Raw genomic sequence first — 17,911 nt, 5'->3', positions numbered from 1 at the left:
CATTTCATCTTGAACCAATCTGCCATACAGAATTCAGATAGAAAAGATACAATTTCATTCTTGAAATAAAGGTTCAAATTCGCTACCTTATATCAAGTAGAATATTTTCTCATTTAAAAGGATCGAATGAAGGAAGCATTTAGCTTAGAGTTGCACACAGCAGATAATTACTGTCACTTTTATTCTTACTGACTCATTGGCTAATAGGAGTCTTAAACTGGAGATGACCTGTGAAAGCAGCTGCAAGTGGCAGTTTTAGGTTTTCTCGCACAAGCTTGCTTACTGGATAGTGAAAACAAAATAATTTTAAAAACTGAATTAATATTTGTATAGTATTATTTCATAGATTCGTGAAAGAAACCTACAAATTAATTTGAAATTATGCTGTTCATTTCACAGGTCAAGGATGCTGGAGCTACACTTGCAATTTGCCAATGGGGCTTTGATGATGAAGCCAACCATTTGCTCCTAAAGAGACACTTGCCAGCTGTACGGTGGGTAGGAGGGCCTGAGATTGAGGTAATATATTTATTCTCGTCCACTTTTTCTTAAATTGTACAATTGCTAAAGCTGATTGGTCTCTCTTAGTATAGTGTATGTTAAATTTGGCACTAGAAGTGAATGGTTCATTTTCTTTTTATATCTAGAAGCAAGAATTTAGGAGCTTAACATTTACTTTGTAGTGAATATTTAGGTATGCAAATTATACTTCGTGCTGACTAATACTCCTTGATGAAAATCATCAGTTTGACTGCTGTAGCAGAGATGCCAACTATTACGATTCAGTTGTAATAATTGCGAATTATCCATCATAATTATGCCTTTACGAATCACACACCACAAATTAAGATTTTTTGTTGATTTTTAAATCTAAGTGTAAAGTGTTCAAAAGGACACACAAGGAATGCCATTACAGCTTGAATTCTCAGAATATCATTTTCAGATTTCTCAGTAATAATTTATACCCATTTCCTGTCCCTTGTTCAATAATATTTCGAGTTTTTCACACGATGAACGCAGTGAGTGCTTCCAGTACCGGAAAAGTAGGCACCTGTGAAGTGTTGTAGAGTTGTTGTCTTTGTTCGTCACATGATCAGACTTCCATGCAGTATGCCGAGTTCTTTTGTCTTTGTTTTGGCGGCAAAGTGGTGACAAACTCAGTTTCATTGTGAATACTGTGTACATGACTGTTGAAGTATTTGCGATTTTGGTTGTCAAATTTACATATATATCAAGTAGAATATTTTACATTTAAAAGGACTGAATGAAGCATTTAGCTTAGAGTTGCTAATTGTGTGGTATGAAATGCGAAAGGTTTGAAATAATGAAGTGATTTCTTGTGCAGGAAAATACGTGTGATGACGTTACCATGACTAGTGACGCTAGTAATAAACCAAAAATAGTTCAAAAATTTGGGGAGGAATCCTCGAAAGAATGGCCCTGTTTACTGCGTTCCTCAAAATCTCATTCACGTGTGCTTTGTAGTGTGTGTAGCCGCGATTTTTCAGGTGTGTACGATGAAGAACAAGGCCTAATTCCGTGCTATTATGAACACCGAACTGTTAAGTGCTCTGTTAGTGCAGAGGATGTGCACATGATATCAAAAGAAAGAGCATGTATATCTGAGTAGCATTATTAATGGAAGTAATGAAATCAACCCTGAAATTAATAGCAAACTAAGTAAAGGTACGACATTTTATCAAGTCAGAGAGCTTTTATGGGATGACAAAGTACCCAAGAGAACAAAATTAACATATAAACAGTATTTCATACCAATTGTAACATACTTACTAGAAACGCTGGTAACTAATTAGAGACAAGATAGTAAGATCCAAGCAGTAGAGATGAAATTTTAAGAACATCTATATATATAAAATAAGAGTTTTGTCTGTACATTGCTCAGAATTTGAAAATAATGGTATTTCTGTATCGGTCATGTCCATAGTAACAAGAAAATGCACTTTTTACTTTTCCGTAATTTCTGTCTGTCTGTATGTATGTATGTATGTATGTATGTACACGCATCACGAGAAAATGGTTGAAGAGAATTTAATGAAAATCGGTATGTAAAGTCGGGGGATGAGCCTCTACAATCTAGGCTATAAATCATTTCTCTCACGCTGAGTGAAATGGTAGTTTAGGGGAAGGCCATAATTGAATTCTCAACTATTTATGTTATTAGTGGTCGTATTTTAAAGAAAATGGGTATACAAAGTTGGGGAATAAGTTGCTACAATCTAGACTATCAATAATTGTATTCCCGCTGAGAAAAATGGTAGTTTAGGGGAAGGCCTAAAATTTAATTCTCAAATATTGTTGTTATTAGTAGTCCTATCTTGATGAAAATCGGTATGCAAAGTCAGAAAATAAGTCGCTATAGTTTAGGCTGTAAATTATTTTATTCACACTGAGTGAAATGGTAGTTTAGAGGGAGGCCTAAAATGTAATTCTCAAATATTTCTTATTAGAGGTGTAATCGATGAATGCTACATAACTAAGGTCATATAGTATTAAATTTCCTATTATTCATGTCTTATACATTGTTACCGTACTGGCTATGATCACAAAGATATTCATGAATTTGGATTTTTGTTACTAAGTCCATATCAGCGCCGAGTAACGAGAAAATGGGTAAACAGTGTTTAATGAAAATCGGTATGTAAAGTCGGTGAATAAGAAACTACAGTTTATGGTATAAAATATTTTACAAATCACAGAGTCGTAAGAAAACTAAATGTGAAGGCCTACAATATAGAAAGCTCATAACATTGATCAACAATAACATTACATTGACCATTGTTTGTCGTGATGTGCTTTGTGTCTTCTGTTGCCTCTCATCTCCGGTAGATGGGATTACTGCTGCGTACAGAGTATTTTTTTATTTGATTTACGTCGCACCGACATAGATAGGTTTTATGGCAACGATGGGATAGGAAAGGGCTAGGAGTGCCTTAGGCCTTAATTAAGGTACAGGCCCAGCATTTGACTGGTGTGAAAGTGGGAAACCACGGAATACCATCTTCAGCGTGCCGACAATGGGATTCGAATCCACTATCTCTCGGATGCAAGCTCACAGCTGCGCACCGCTAACCACACGGTCAACTCGCCCAGTCGTACAGAGTGTAACAGCCTGTCTGAATATTGATGGGAAGTAGCTGGGGAGGTAGTTAACTTTCTTCTTTAGCATGCCATTCCCCTGGTTTATAAATTTTCTGATACTGCTTGTACGTAACACACTGGATCATCATAGCATTCGGGCTGTTCAATCCCTACTCTGAGGCACTGATTGGAATGAACAGTGTGCATATTTAGCGGAATAATGGCAGATGAGTGTTCATGGCAATCTGCGGCCTGGTCATCCCAGCTCTGGAACTTTGGACTATTAGATTGGCAACGCAATATAACCGCAGCACTGTTCGTTAAAAGTGATAAAACGTGCGGCTTTCCATTTGATCGAGTATTTTATATGATAGCATTGCTTTTAATCGCTACATTCATACTTACATTTTTGTAATGACCTATGTTGATTTCAGTTAGGAAAACCACAAAGTCAGTCTTTCTGAGAATCCCGTAGCGAAGCACGGGTACATCAGCTAGTCGGTTATAAAGACAAGAAGAGATAGAATTCAAAATATTAAAATCAGAGAAAGTCTAAATATAGTATATGCAAAGGTATGTTTTAGAATAGTGGCATTCATGTTTATTTTAATGGCATTCTTGTTCAGTTTTAATTTTAGTAGTATTTATTTTGCACAGTCGCTATTAACACCTTAAGTGCCACATATGCAGTAAAAAAATTTCCATCCAAGCCATTCCTGTTTTTTTTTTTTACTATAAAATAATGCATCTTATTACCAAAATGTACCTTTTAGACAGCTTGGGCCAAAATTGTAGTCGTAACATTGTGTTGAAATTGTGGTGACACATTGGTCTCATGCGGCTACGGACACTACCTTCCAGCTGTATAGGCCGCGTGAGACCAATGTGTCACCACGTATCGGAGCACAGTTCTCACCTTCCAGACACACTGGTATACGTCTGTCTCATTAGCTCATGAACTACTAAAGAATAAAACTCATATCTTTGGAACAGTGAAATCTAATCGGAAGTATAATCCAACCGATGTTATTAAAAGGAAGTTAGCAAGAGGAGAGGCAAAAACCTGTGAAAGTAACACTGGTGTGGTTGTTCAGAAATCGCATGATAAGAGATGTGTTAATTTTGACAACTAAACACACTGGTGAGATGGTCATTATTCAGAGGAGGGATGATGAATGCAAAAACCATGGAGTGTTATAGAGTATAACAAATGTAAACCGTACATTGATTTATCAGATCATAAAGAGAGTTATAGTACTTCCCTGAGACGGGGAGTAAAATGGTACAGAAAAATAACTATAGAGATATTGATCAGCACAAGTATAGTAAATGCCATCTATATTTCAAATCAACTTGGGAATGAGAGTATATCCGTTACCCAGTTCAAAGAGGACATTGTTGAATAGCTAACAGGTACCGGTATCAAAGATCTTGACATTCCCCCACAAGTACCAAAAAACCGGATAATACCCCACCGACTGGATGATGTAGGCCGGCAGGGAAGACGGAGATGCAGTAAGTGTTGTGAAGAAACAGTCGAGAATCAGGAAGGAAATATGGCATGAGGAAGACTCAACATTCTAAGTTCAAATGACCAGCCTGTGAAAATTTATTCTGTTTGGACTGTTTCTTCAAAGTGCACAGATTTGTAGTGTGATTGTGAAACGCAGTTTGAATTATATTTCTTCAGAAAGTCTCATTTGTTATACTTTAAATTCATATGCAAAAAGTGTACCAATTTGTGGTGTGATTGCAAATGAGACAAAGTTACAAATATTTTTTTCTAGAAAGTTCATGTAATTTTTATGCCCTATGTTTTCAATTCGTCTATAGACCCCGATATGAGACAATGAACAATGAGTACACTATACAGTACAATCTTTTGTTATTTGTACACATGACACGATCTGAAAACAATAAAAAATGTCATCATAATTTATTTATTGTGGTTGATATATTACAGTGACGTACAGGCTACGTGGTGCCACATCGGACTCACAAATTAACAGGCCAAGAATAGATTCATGACGTACTGGCCACCTACTTTCATTTAACATACGTTTACATGTCAAGTGTGATGACAGTATGGCACCACGGGGCCTGAGACTTGGAGAGTGCGCGTGAGTCCACAGCAGACTCACGCGGCCCGAATGGCATTAAGCTCTGTGAGTCACCGTTGGTCTCACGTGACACTCCAGGTGTTAAGCAGGTTCTTCAACAGTTGAAGATGACCTATTTACAGGTCGAAACTGGTACTGTCCTTTTAAGTAAATAATATTGACACTGTGTAAAATAAAGTATTGATTAGTTGGAGAACTCATCCTTCATATTTGTGTACTTGAACTATCAATACGGACGATGAAGCTAATAAATTAATAGTATAAACATAGTGTTTCGTATTGGTCTTTGTATTATCGTTCTGCAAGTTTTATTAATTTGACTCTGCTTTAGTTTGTGTTTGTATATTTTAATCTACCATAATCTATCATCTGTCATTTTACCGAAAATAAGGCGCTGTAAATTAGATCCACTGATTGTTTTAAATTCACAATCATTGTTCATCTTCATTTGTTTTAAATTCTAGCCAGTAGTGGATACATTTTAAAATTTTAATTATATAATGTTGTCCAACTCGCACCATTAGGAGCTGATGACCTTAGATGTTAGGCCCCTTTAAACAAAATAATCATCAATTAACTCCCAATCAGCAGTGAAGTTCTCAGCACATGTGGTTAGGTTATCTAATAAATCCCTTGGCTCACCTTGAAGAGACGTCGCTAGGTAGTTTGCACATTGTCAATGCAGGTACAGTTATTAATTAAGCTTTCAAAAGTGTTCCTAAAACTCAAGTATTTTGTCAAATCTCCCCTGAAAACAATTCAGTGGGAGGGAGTTTCAAACTACAGCTGGATCAAGTAGAGTTATCAGAGACAATGGATGCATTACTAGGACTCGAGTCTCTCAGATGAGCAAAGCAATTCTTGAATCCTACCAACTATTGCATGATACCTGTTTTTAAATTCATCATGCGCTCCAAAGTGAGTCTTGCTGGATTTTGAATCTAATTCACATTCTGGATACTCCCTATAAATACTGAATTCCTCCAAAATTTCTGGCAGCATATTTTACCTGGAAATCAGTTTGTGATGGTTTATGTTGTCTTGTTCCAAGTAATTTTCAGGATCACTTTGTAACTTTTTAGATGATAATAATAAATAAAACCATAAATACAAATATATAAATAAAATTACTCAAAAACTTAATAAAATTAATAAGCATAATTAACCGAAATGTCCGTAGGACGGGCGCCAGAGTTCACCAGAATGGATCCCTCGAATTTAGATAAGAGCATGATAAACTGTATATCCCAGGGCGTGTACATAATAATGCGTACTGGTACATCTGCTGCAGGCCTTACCTAACCTCCTGAAAACGACTAATTAGGTAGGAACTGCACCTAGGTTCATCAATAACACTGATTCTAAAATAGCTAACTATATTCTTAACAAATTCCGTGCATGAGCACCTCAACAACATACAACATTATACATATAATACACACATAAAATATTGCTGGAAGACTCCATATTTACATTGCAGCCGTGTCACTCCAGTACCGTGTATCAGCACCACTTCCTTCCCGTACAGTGCCTCAGTTGTAGTTGTAGTTATCTTCCTTCTCGTTCCTTTACAATCACCTCTACAATCACCCTTACAATGTTCCATACAATGTTCCTCGGTTGCCGCCGTATGATCAATGAAAATCGTGGGAAAACGAAAGCGAGAACTAAGGTACCATTTGTAGATAGTCCGATGAACAATGTACATGTATGAAGATAAATACCCTTCACTGTCTCTATATCAATTCGACTTACCGATTCTCATAATCGGCAGTTATCACATCACACAGATACTGTACCTTGTTCTACTGTGTTCACATATTTTAACACTTGTTGTAAAGATATATACACACGTCTGTCGATCCTCAACATAAATTTATGGAAAGTCTGAGATAGCTTTCACCAACATATAATGCTAGGCTGCCACAAGTGCTACAATACTTAATGCGCAAGCACTCTCCACAATCAGCCACTTTCCACGAACATAACAAGACTACGCTCCACGAACGTTTGAAGTCCAGTCCATTGCAGCCGTGTCACTCCAGTACCGTGTATCAGCACCACTTCCTTCCCGTACAGTGCCTCAGTTGTAGTTGTAGTTATCTTCCTTCTCGTTCCTTTACAATCACCTCTACAATCACCCTTACAATGTTCCATACAATGTTCCTCGGTTGCCGCTGTATGATCAACCTTTATAGACATCAACATCCCCCTCCTCTCAGATGAGACGTCTGGATTGGTGCTTGCTAGCCAATCATGGGTGGTCCTCTTCTTTCTCCCAAGTTATAAACAAACACTCGGGAGTTTTACATGAATCATCAAATTTCCCTGGTACAACAACAAGCTCATCGCATCAGGCTGGGATATATACATGACTAATGGAATTTCCTGACACAAGTACATCACAACACACACTGGGGTAGCCAGATGACTCATTCAAATTACCAGAGTTATTAAAGCAATGTTTTCCCACTCGTGCAAAACAAATTACTCATACCTACATATGTGGATATCTTCCAGCTTACCAATATAAATGGCAAAATATAAAATGAAATACTAATAATAATAATAAATCGAATACTGACAATAATATCTCTAACTTCTACATATAATTCGGGGGTGTGATATATGTACTATCACAACTTAAGCAGCCGACGTTTTTGAACAGCCTTTGCATTGGATTCTACCATCATGATGAATAGTTACGGTAATCAATTACGAACAAGATAACAGAATCGAAACAGATTTCAACCTATTAGGTCGTGTTACATTTAGTATGTCTTGAAGAGATATGGTGCAGTCGTGAAAATTCAATATTCAAGGTAACAGTCAATCCTACAACAGTGGTGACTATGCATATCATGAGCACTATTAATCAGTACTCTGCATTCATTTCGTATTGTCATAATGAGTGACAGTATTTGAATGGGCCCAACAATGTAGGTGGATGCATACAAGCACAAAATAACGTACAATAAGTCACGTAAGTCCCAAAAATGTGCAAAATACACTAAGCAGCCCAGCAAATTATTACTACGGAACTTCATAGTGCCCCTGAGAAATCAGGACAATATTTTCGTTCTATACACAGAAAGTGCTAGCGGTAGGTTTAGAATATTAGGTAGGATTTCCGCCCTAGTCAAGATAGGAACAATATAGACAAATGGAACGGACTTACAGTACATAGCGGTGCTGTATCATTAATCATCACTACCACTGGAACCGATCCTTGACTGGAACCACATGGCCAAGGTGACTCGAAAGTCCAAAGGATGACGTCTGCGATGTAATGTTCGCTGGAATCAAAGTTCCAAGCAGCATATAACATCTTGAACATCAGGGTATCAGATACAAACTGGCGTAAACAGCTCACAAGAATTTATGCGTTAGCACGGGGTAACATTTCACAGATTCCTAACATGCGAGCTCAAAACAGTTCCAAAGCAATAGTAGACTTCTTTGAAATCTCAGTATAACATATTCAAACATTTATAGTAGTTAGTTTTAAGCACAACATTCTGGTGCTTCAATACAATAACAATGTTTTTTGCACCAGGCTAGTTGCTGTGTTCAAATGGTGGTTGTAGAAAGCGATACATGACAATGATAATTTGATGTCCAGCACAGTATTCTAAACTGTACGTTTGTCAAACATCATAGTTCACAATGATTGTCATCCGACTCGGAAGGACCAGAATTTTTGTGCTGCAAATGACAAATCAACATATCAGAAGCATAAGTTCATTTCCATAGGTGCACAAATACAAGTTGATGCAAATGAATTGGAGGACCAGACTGCCCTACACGAGCAGACACAACACATCTCTCAGTAGATGATTTAAAATATTTATTCAACATGAATAAACACCACATTTTTATGTTCGGCTACATGGCTAAATGGTTAGCATGGTGGCCTTTGGTCACAGAGGTCCTGGGTTCGATTCCCAGCAGGGTCTGTAATTTTAATCATAATTGGTTAATTTCGCCGACACTGGATCATTTCATCATCACGACGCGCAGGTCGCCTACGGGCGACAAATCAAAAGACTTGCATCTGGTGAGCTGAACTTATCCTCGGACACTTCTGCCATTAAAAGCCATACGACGTTTCATTTACCACATATGTACAAAGAAAAATGTGGAGATGCTCCACAAGATATGTCTACTTCTGCCAGTCGCTGTGTATACTAAGATAAAGGATGCGTCAGCATGGTGCCAACTGTGAAAATTACAAAATGAAATGCGGCAGCCAACTTGCCAACACAAAAGCCCCAACACTCGGTATGGTAAAACTGTTATTAAGACACAAATGATCGGAAATTGTATTCTGTAGAACTTTTCTTATGTAGTACCTACTTTTCTATAGGACCAGTGGCATAATAAATACTTAAATGTTACATTTTAGATCCCTTCCTGTAAATTACCATTTCATGCAGAATGTATACATTTTTTTAATAGCCTAGTCTGTAGAGTCTTATACCCCGACTTAACATACTGATTTTCATTAAATTCTGTTCATTTTTTCGTGGCTCAGCATTGGTATGGACTTCGCAGCAAAAATTGAAATTCATGAATTTCTCAGATATCATAGCTGGTACGGTAAAAATGTGTAAGACATATATGATTGAAAAATTTCATTCTATGTAACTTAGTTCTGCAGTATTTATTGATAGGGCCACTAATAACCTAGAAATTTTTAGGCCTTCTCCAAAAGTACCATTTCAATCAGCGTGAATAAAATAATTTTTAGCCTAGATTGTAGTGCCCCACACCCCGACTTTACATATCAATTTTCCTAAAATTCTCTTCAGCCATTTTCTCCTGATGCCTGTACATACATACAGACAGACAGACAGAGATGATGGAAAATAAATTAAACAGTGCATTTCCTTGTTACTGTGGACATGACTGATGCAAAAATACCATTCTTGTAAAATTCTGAGCAATGTACAGACAAAACTCTTATTATATTATGAATTGTGTTATGTAACTAGGTTATGTTAAAACGGCAGGGTGGTGCGTCACTAAATAGGTCCTAGGGAGAGCACTGATATTGTTTTTAATGTATACTGCTTTTGTAAAATGAGAATTTATATCAACTGGTGTACTGGGTGCCTGCCTAGTCAGGCTACGACCTATAACTTCAGGTCTATTGTGCAGTCCATCCAAGGCAAGGGCTTATGAGGAGGTTCATGGTCTTGCAACAAACTGCAGCACAAAGAGAATGGATATGATCGCCATTTAGGGAAAAGCACACTATATTCTAGACCCCACAATTATATGAGAGTCACATTTAACGCAACCAGCTGAAGTTGACTACAAAAATGGACGAAGTCTTGGGTAAGGAGTAAAAGATGAAAATAAATAAGTCCAAAACAAAAGTAATGGAGTGCAGTCGAACGAAGGCAGGTGATAAAGGAAATATTAAATTAGGAAGTGAAGTCCTAAAGGAAGTAGATGAATATTGCTATTTGGGTAGTGTACCATTACGTTACAATTGACGTCAGTTGACATGAAGATAGATCGGAAGAAAAATGGCGCAGATCAGCTTCAAGTGTTGAGAATGCACGGAATAACCTTTTATGACAAGTTGATCGCAATTAGGAGGCATTGCCTGGCGAGAAGGAAACTCTATGAGAAACGAACCATTGTACGTAAAAAAAATAATTGAAAAACGTTTGATTATCTACTTTGGCGAAAAGATTACACCAGAAACGAACTGTAAATTGTGATTACCTAACCAGAAGAACAGCTATTATAATCAATACAACCATACTAGAATCCGTACGAGGGAAGAATCCAATAACAAACTACTGAAAACTACGTAAAAACGGCAGGGAAGCACGTACAATACATTTCAAGTACTGTGCTGAAGAAGAGGTGTCGGAATATGGCATTCGTAAATAAGGCCTATACTAACTTAATAAGCGGCCAGATTTCCTCAAATAATACGAATAACCCATCTATAAGATTCAAAGAACATTATTTAGGCAATATATTTCACCAAGAAAGAACCAATTTATAAAGATATAATTAAATCTGAGCATTATCTATAGAGAATAAGAAGCATAAATACAATTAGTCAATGTCCTTGGAAGAGCTTTGTATACGGAAAATTAAGATGTATTCTGTGAAATTGACAATGTCTTTTCGTTACATGGAAATTGGACACGAAATGGAGCTAGCGTAAAGCGATGGAGGAAGGCTGACCAAATCATCGTAAGCTCAAGCCCGGCGACTTAGAGAGATCCAGCATGACGTAATCCAGCACAAGGCTAGACGTTCCGAGATTCCGCGAGGAGGAAGAAGAAACCAACATCGGACATAAAATGGCTTGAGATAAGTAACATTTTCAAGAAATTTAACTATAAAATTACTTCATTTAGTGTAGTATAATTGTAGAAATGCTGAAGTGCCAAAAATATAACTGTTTGTGCCAATATGTGAATTCTAAGGCACATGCCGGAGAAAATAACCACAGATACGTATTCTTTATGTGTAGTAATATACTGCCTTGCTCATAAGTTGATCTGAGGTTTATGTGAGCAGTATCAGGAAGTGGATAATGATGTTTTTGAACCTATATGCTTAAGAGAACGTCGTATATCAAACTAGGCGAGGCTAAGATAAGAAAGTGAAGTGTATAATAATAAACCTAGGCTACCCAATGACCAGATCGACTAACTAGGCCAATATCGTTCCAATTTACGAAGAATTGGAATAAATAGTAGCAGCTTGCGGTGTTATGAATAGATATTGAGGTAAAAGAAGTGTTTTACTGCGACGTAGTAGTCATTATGGAGACGTTGCGTAAAGATATTGATTGTATGCGGAGGAATCGCAGTAATTAGAAGCGTGAATAATAATATGTTGGTGGTGTTTTGAAATGTTGAAAAGTTATTGTGTAAAAAATGATTGAATGAAATAGGCGCGAATTTATGCTTAGCTACGGTTATGTTGTGATTGAAAATGAGGCAAGGAATGGAATTAAGGCCTAGATACGGGAATATTAAGTATAGCAGTGAGGTTAGGTGGTCGATTGGTCGAACTTAAATGATATATGGAGACAGGTTGATCGTAATTTACATGTGTTTGAAGTGCATATGGGAAAGAGATATAGTCGCCTAGTAATATATTTGTCTCACATAGTGAATATACAGTATTGGAGCACGCTTTAACCTGAAAATGGTAAAATTAGTAGGCAGTAGAAGGAGTCATTTTAATTGAAAATGCACATAATATTTAATTGATCTGTACGATTTTGGCAGGTTATGACGATCGATGAACATGGATATGGCACTCGTAAATGAAGATATTTGATTTTATTTTGGCACATATTTTAAAATATAAGGATGTTGGAATTGATATTAAGACGGTTAGGATTTTTTTTTTTTTTTTTTTGTTACTCAAGATGGCATTTTGAAGCCATAGTTGGAAAGGAGTTACTTATCTCATGCCACAGACAAGTCAATACGTATTTCCAAACCAATCCCAAAGAAGACTCCAAATAGACCTAAAGGAAAGAAAGACCACTCCCTCCTTTAATAAAGAATTAACCTTATTTGTCCCCATGATAAAATCATGAAATGTGGTCATATAACAAAATAATAATTAATGCCCAAACGAATTAATGAAACCTACCCAATTTTAATTGTATTAATTCAAGACTTTGATTTATCAAGAATGATAATGTGTTATATTGGAGTTTATTTTCCTCTATTACCAGAGATTGATATTATTTTATTATTTATAGTATTGGCATGCTAATAAATTAGTTTTAAGATTATTTAAGCGTTTATTTTCCAAGGTAGAGATAGGAAGATTAGTTATAAGATTAGAAGATTAGTTATAAGATAATATATAGACTGCTATTTCGGCGTCATGGTATATTTAGAGGCTCATGTTGATTTTACGATAGGATTTCGGAGAAAATCAGTAACTTATTGAACAAATACACCCTCTTCAACGGAACTTGCGAAGGTAGATAGTATTATTGAATATATATAGATGTTTTTACCCGGAGATACTGACTAAACATTGACATGCAACCACCGCGCTTGATCTGTATATCCGTCCCCGATTTCATATAGTTAATTAGTAGCATTTAAGAGGAAATATAGCGCGGGCAACAACATATTAAATTAGGACTACGATGCCAGTACAGGTTACAGTAGTAAAATAACTAACGATGGCAGAAGTAAGGAGGACATAAAATGCAGATTAGCACAAGCAAGGAAGAGCTTTCTTAAGAAACGAAATTTGCTCACTTCAAACATTGATATCGGAATTAGAAAGATGTTTTTGAAGACTTTCGTGTGGAGCGTGGCATTGTATGGAAGTGAAACATGGGCGATAACTAGCTCAGAAAGAAAGAGAATAGAAGCTTTTGAAATGTGGTGTTACAGAAGAATGCTGAAGGTGAGATGGACAGATCGAATCACAAATGAAGAGATACTGAATTGAATTGGTGTGAGGGGATTGATTTGGCTAAATTTGACGAGAAGAAGAGATAGAATGATAGGACACATTTTAAGACACCCAGGACTTTGTTCAGTTGGTTTTTGAAGGAAGTGTAGGTGGCAAGAACAGTACGGATAGACCAAGGTATGAATATGACAAGCAGATTAGAGCAGATGTAGGATGCTGTACTTACATAGAAATGAAATGGTTAGCAGATTATAGGGTGGTATGGAGAGCTGCATCAAACCAGTCTATGGCCTGATGACTCAAACAACACATATTTGCATACAGTGTCATATTCCAGAGAAAAATATCAGCTAGAAGATATTCAAGTGATGGGTCTTACAATTATATATTTATAAGGAGCACTCGAATGAGTTATTAAGTTTGTTGTGTTCATTTACGTTTTGCTGTATTGTGTTTTTAGTCTCTTTTTGCACTTTACCAGATGGTAGCTGTAGCTTTTTTTCCTTACACAGTGTACAAAGACAGTCATTTGCTGGGTTGTGGAATTTTGTCTTTGCGTATAATTTGTGGTGGAAGCCATGTATCGCATATCTTGTTATGACGTGTCTTTATTCTTGAAGTTGTTTGGTCAAGTTACGGATTATCATGGCGTCATTGCCGTAGAATTTGGGGTATATTTCTGCACGTCTTAAGTTTGTACTGAAGTTCTTGGAATGGGCCGGTAGATGGCAGTGGTAGATGGTTTTGTAAATCTTCAGTGAAGTAGGTTTCCCGTGCCAGTACATAAACAAGTCTGTAGGGTGCCAGTTTACCTACTCCTAGAGCCTTCTTTGAGGAATCTTGCTTCGACTCTTTCTATCCTCTCCAAGTCCCCGGTTGTCAGGTTGTCCTATATTATTTCGATTGTACAATTGGTGCTAAGGGTACGATCCCCAAAATGGTGGTAGAAATCCTGTGTCTTTGAGATCAGTGCTGTTGGACTGTCGACTAAAAGCTCTTGGCGGGTTTATCGTCTTTTCAAGACATCTATACTCGCAATATCAACTGACCTAAAGTCTGAATCATACTTATATATTAAGTTTTTTAGGCATTTCTCAAGTTGTTCTTATAACTTCGAAATGTTTTTGTACCTTTTAACTTCATGCATCGTTTGAAACATCACGTTGTGTGTGTGTGAGAGAGAGAATTTTTTTTTTTTTACTGAGTCACCTTTCAGTAAACTCCCCATTTGTCTTGGAAACAAAAGTTTTATACTACTTGATTTCACACTTTACTTCTCTGACTTTAAGTGGTACTTTGGGAACCATTGAGTGAGGCATGAATATTCCTTTACATCATGTATGTAATGGTAATGGGCTGATGACCTTAGATGTTAGACCCCTTTAACACATGGATGACGGGCCCCTAGAAATCTCGTAGTACGCTCACCAGCGGTAGGTGACGGCCCCGAGAAATCTCTGTTTTATTCACGACATTGTTTTCGGTCTTCCAGTGATATCTCTTGAACATATTGAACTATTTCGGACTTGCACATTAAGTAGAATAAATCGTAGATGTATATCTGCCACTTTTCTTTTATTCACAGCCTCTTGTATTCTTTGATTTAGTTTCGAAACATTGACTTTCTTTCTGCCGGTTCAGTCAGTGACAAGATGGAGCGCCCGCAGCATACTTTGTTAGCTGAGGACGATATTTTAGAATAATTATATGCCGATAATTGTTCAAATGGATACAGTGATAATGAATTAGTGGAAACTGAATGTGAGAGTGATAGTGGAAGTGATATTCAAGCTTCTACACGCCGTAATTTACCTAGTGTGCTTATTTATTCAAGTGACTCTGACGACAACAACGATGTAAACATTAATGATGTGTTAGGAATTAACGCCGAAGATAGTTTTGTAAAGACAGATCCACCAACTTTAAAGATAAAATCTTGAATGGTTTAATATTTATGTACGTTTTTATAATCAAGTGCACTCTAGGATGGTTAGTAGAAAAATGTCCAGTCCACAGGGTATGTGACAAGCTCAAGCATCCGGTCAGCCATGTGTTAAACAACAAGCATCATCATGTAATGGCAATATTAACCTAAAATATTTTATATAATAGTAATGAGAACTTGAGAATGTAGACAGTTTTCTAACTTTGCAACACAGGAATCGATGTTATGCTTACAGTAAGTTATTAACTTGTTTGATGTAGCTTTATTGTGGTGTAATGCCTTAATACGATAATGTTTGAACATGTACAGTATTTGACAAGACCACTTTGAATAAGTCTCTCTTATCTAAGATGAAATTCTAAAAAGAATTCAATTATATTAGGTCCACCTATTCAACACACTTCTGTCAGTTATTAAATGGCCGGTTTAAAAGTTACATACCACACAAGTCTGAAGGATGAGAGTTTTCCACCTAATCAATACTTTATTATATTAAGTATGTGATAATTTAAATTACATTAAAACACAGTACCAGTTTTGACCTGTTAAAAAATGTAATGCTTAATGTCTAAATATATACATGTGGTACAGTTTTTGAAGTTAAAAGGCTTTATCTTCCTGGAGTCCCATGAATACCACATATTCCAAAAACTTTTATACTATGCTATAATGTTAAAAACAGGAAACAATTCTTAAAGTTTAAAGAGTCACTGATATCATTGGGTCAAGTTCAAATATCTTGCGTTGCATTGCCAGCATTATGTCCAACGGTTGTGCAGGGTAGATACAAAAGTGCATTGTTGGGACGCAAATGTGCGGGGAACGTTATGTTCCAGCTATTGATGAACCTGCTTATTCAGTAGCGACTGCACAGAGTAAAACATTACTAAGATTAAACAAAAATGCCACTATTCTAATAAAATGTAATGTTTAATGTCAAATATATACATATGGTACAGTTTTTGAAGTTAAAAGTCTTTATCTTCCTGGAGTCGCACGAATGCCACATATTCAAAAAAAAAAATATGGTATGCTATAATGTTAAAAATAGGAAACAATTGTTAAAAGTTTAAAGAGGCACTTCACTATTCTTCAAGTAATTCCTTCAGGCAATTTGTACTAAATACGGTTGGACCCACACTCGCAACTTATTTTGTCCAAGTTTGAATCCATGTACATTTTTAACAGTTTCCATTGTACTTGTTGAATATATTTGATATTGAAGCTATGTACATTTTAACATAAACTCCCATTGCTTTTGTTGACTGTATTCTTTGAATTTTTATGTATCACTGTTTTTGTTGTATGTCTTTCTTCTTTGCTATTTTGCTGATGGTGACCTCTAAGCTAGGTCAAAACATGTGTAAGGTATTTTAAACAACTATGTAACTTTTAAACAGACCATTTAATAAATGACAGAAGTGTATTGAATAGGTGGAGCTAATATAATTGTATTCTTTCTAGAATTTCGTCTTAGATATTTAAAGTCAATACGGAACCAGAATGAAGTTTATTACTTGTAATACGTCTCTTTTGTAATTACAACCTAATCTTATTAGCAAGAAAACCAGTGAGAATTTGGTATTTTAATTCTATGGTGAATAATGCTCATTTGAGATTCGATGTTATTTTAGTATTTGTTCTTACAGCTTATTGCCATTGCTACCGGTGGACGTATTGTTCCCCGATTCGAGGAGCTCTCCCCAGATAAACTAGGCCATGCTGGTCTCGTGAAAGAATTGCAGTTCGGAACCACCAAGGATCGGATGTTGGTCATAGAAGAATGCAAGAACTCCCGTGCAGTAACCATTTTCATTCGTGGTGGAAATAAAATGGTAAGTCTTTCTTCATATTCATCATCATCATCAGTTTTCCACTCCAGTTGCCCGGGTGTGGTTTACGAGCACTCTCCACTTCTGTCTGTCCATGTACCACTCTTCTCTCAAGACGACATCCCAGCTGATTCCTCTTGTTCCTATGTCCTCTTTCACTTGGTCCAGCCACCTCTTCCTAGGTCTTCCTACCGGTCGTTTTCCGGCCACGACTGTGTGTAGCCATTGTTTCGCTGTCCTTCCATCGTCCATTCGTTTGACATGGCCAAACCATTTCAAACGGGCCCTTGTCACTTTTTCATTCAGGGATGGGTACACACCAGCTTGCTCCCTTATTCTTTCATTCCTTACCCTGTCCCTTTTTGTCTTCTGTACCATAGTTCGTAGGAACTTCATTTCTGCAGCTTGTAGTTTGCTGTCCACTTGTTGGGTTGTTGTGCAGGTTTCTAGGCCATATGTTATTATGGGGGTGAAGTATGATTGGAATA

General features: G+C 36.7%; 1 protein-coding gene across 1 annotated transcript in view; it reads left to right on the top strand.

Annotated features, from left to right (window-relative positions):
• The window catches only part of CCT5 (chaperonin containing TCP1 subunit 5), a 205,039-nt gene that overhangs the window by 131,843 nt on the left and 55,285 nt on the right, over positions 1 to 17,911 (top strand). Inside the window, exons 6-7 of the mRNA XM_067147554.2 lie at positions 400 to 519; positions 17,241 to 17,426. Of these exons, the coding sequence (XP_067003655.1) occupies positions 400 to 519; positions 17,241 to 17,426 (306 nt within the window). The remainder of the gene's footprint in view (positions 1 to 399; positions 520 to 17,240; positions 17,427 to 17,911) is intronic.

This window comes from Anabrus simplex, chromosome 5 (genome assembly GCF_040414725.1).
Source record: "Anabrus simplex isolate iqAnaSimp1 chromosome 5, ASM4041472v1, whole genome shotgun sequence".
Lineage (NCBI taxonomy): Eukaryota > Metazoa > Arthropoda > Insecta > Orthoptera > Tettigoniidae > Anabrus > Anabrus simplex.
This window is presented reverse-complemented; position numbering and strand designations above follow the sequence as displayed.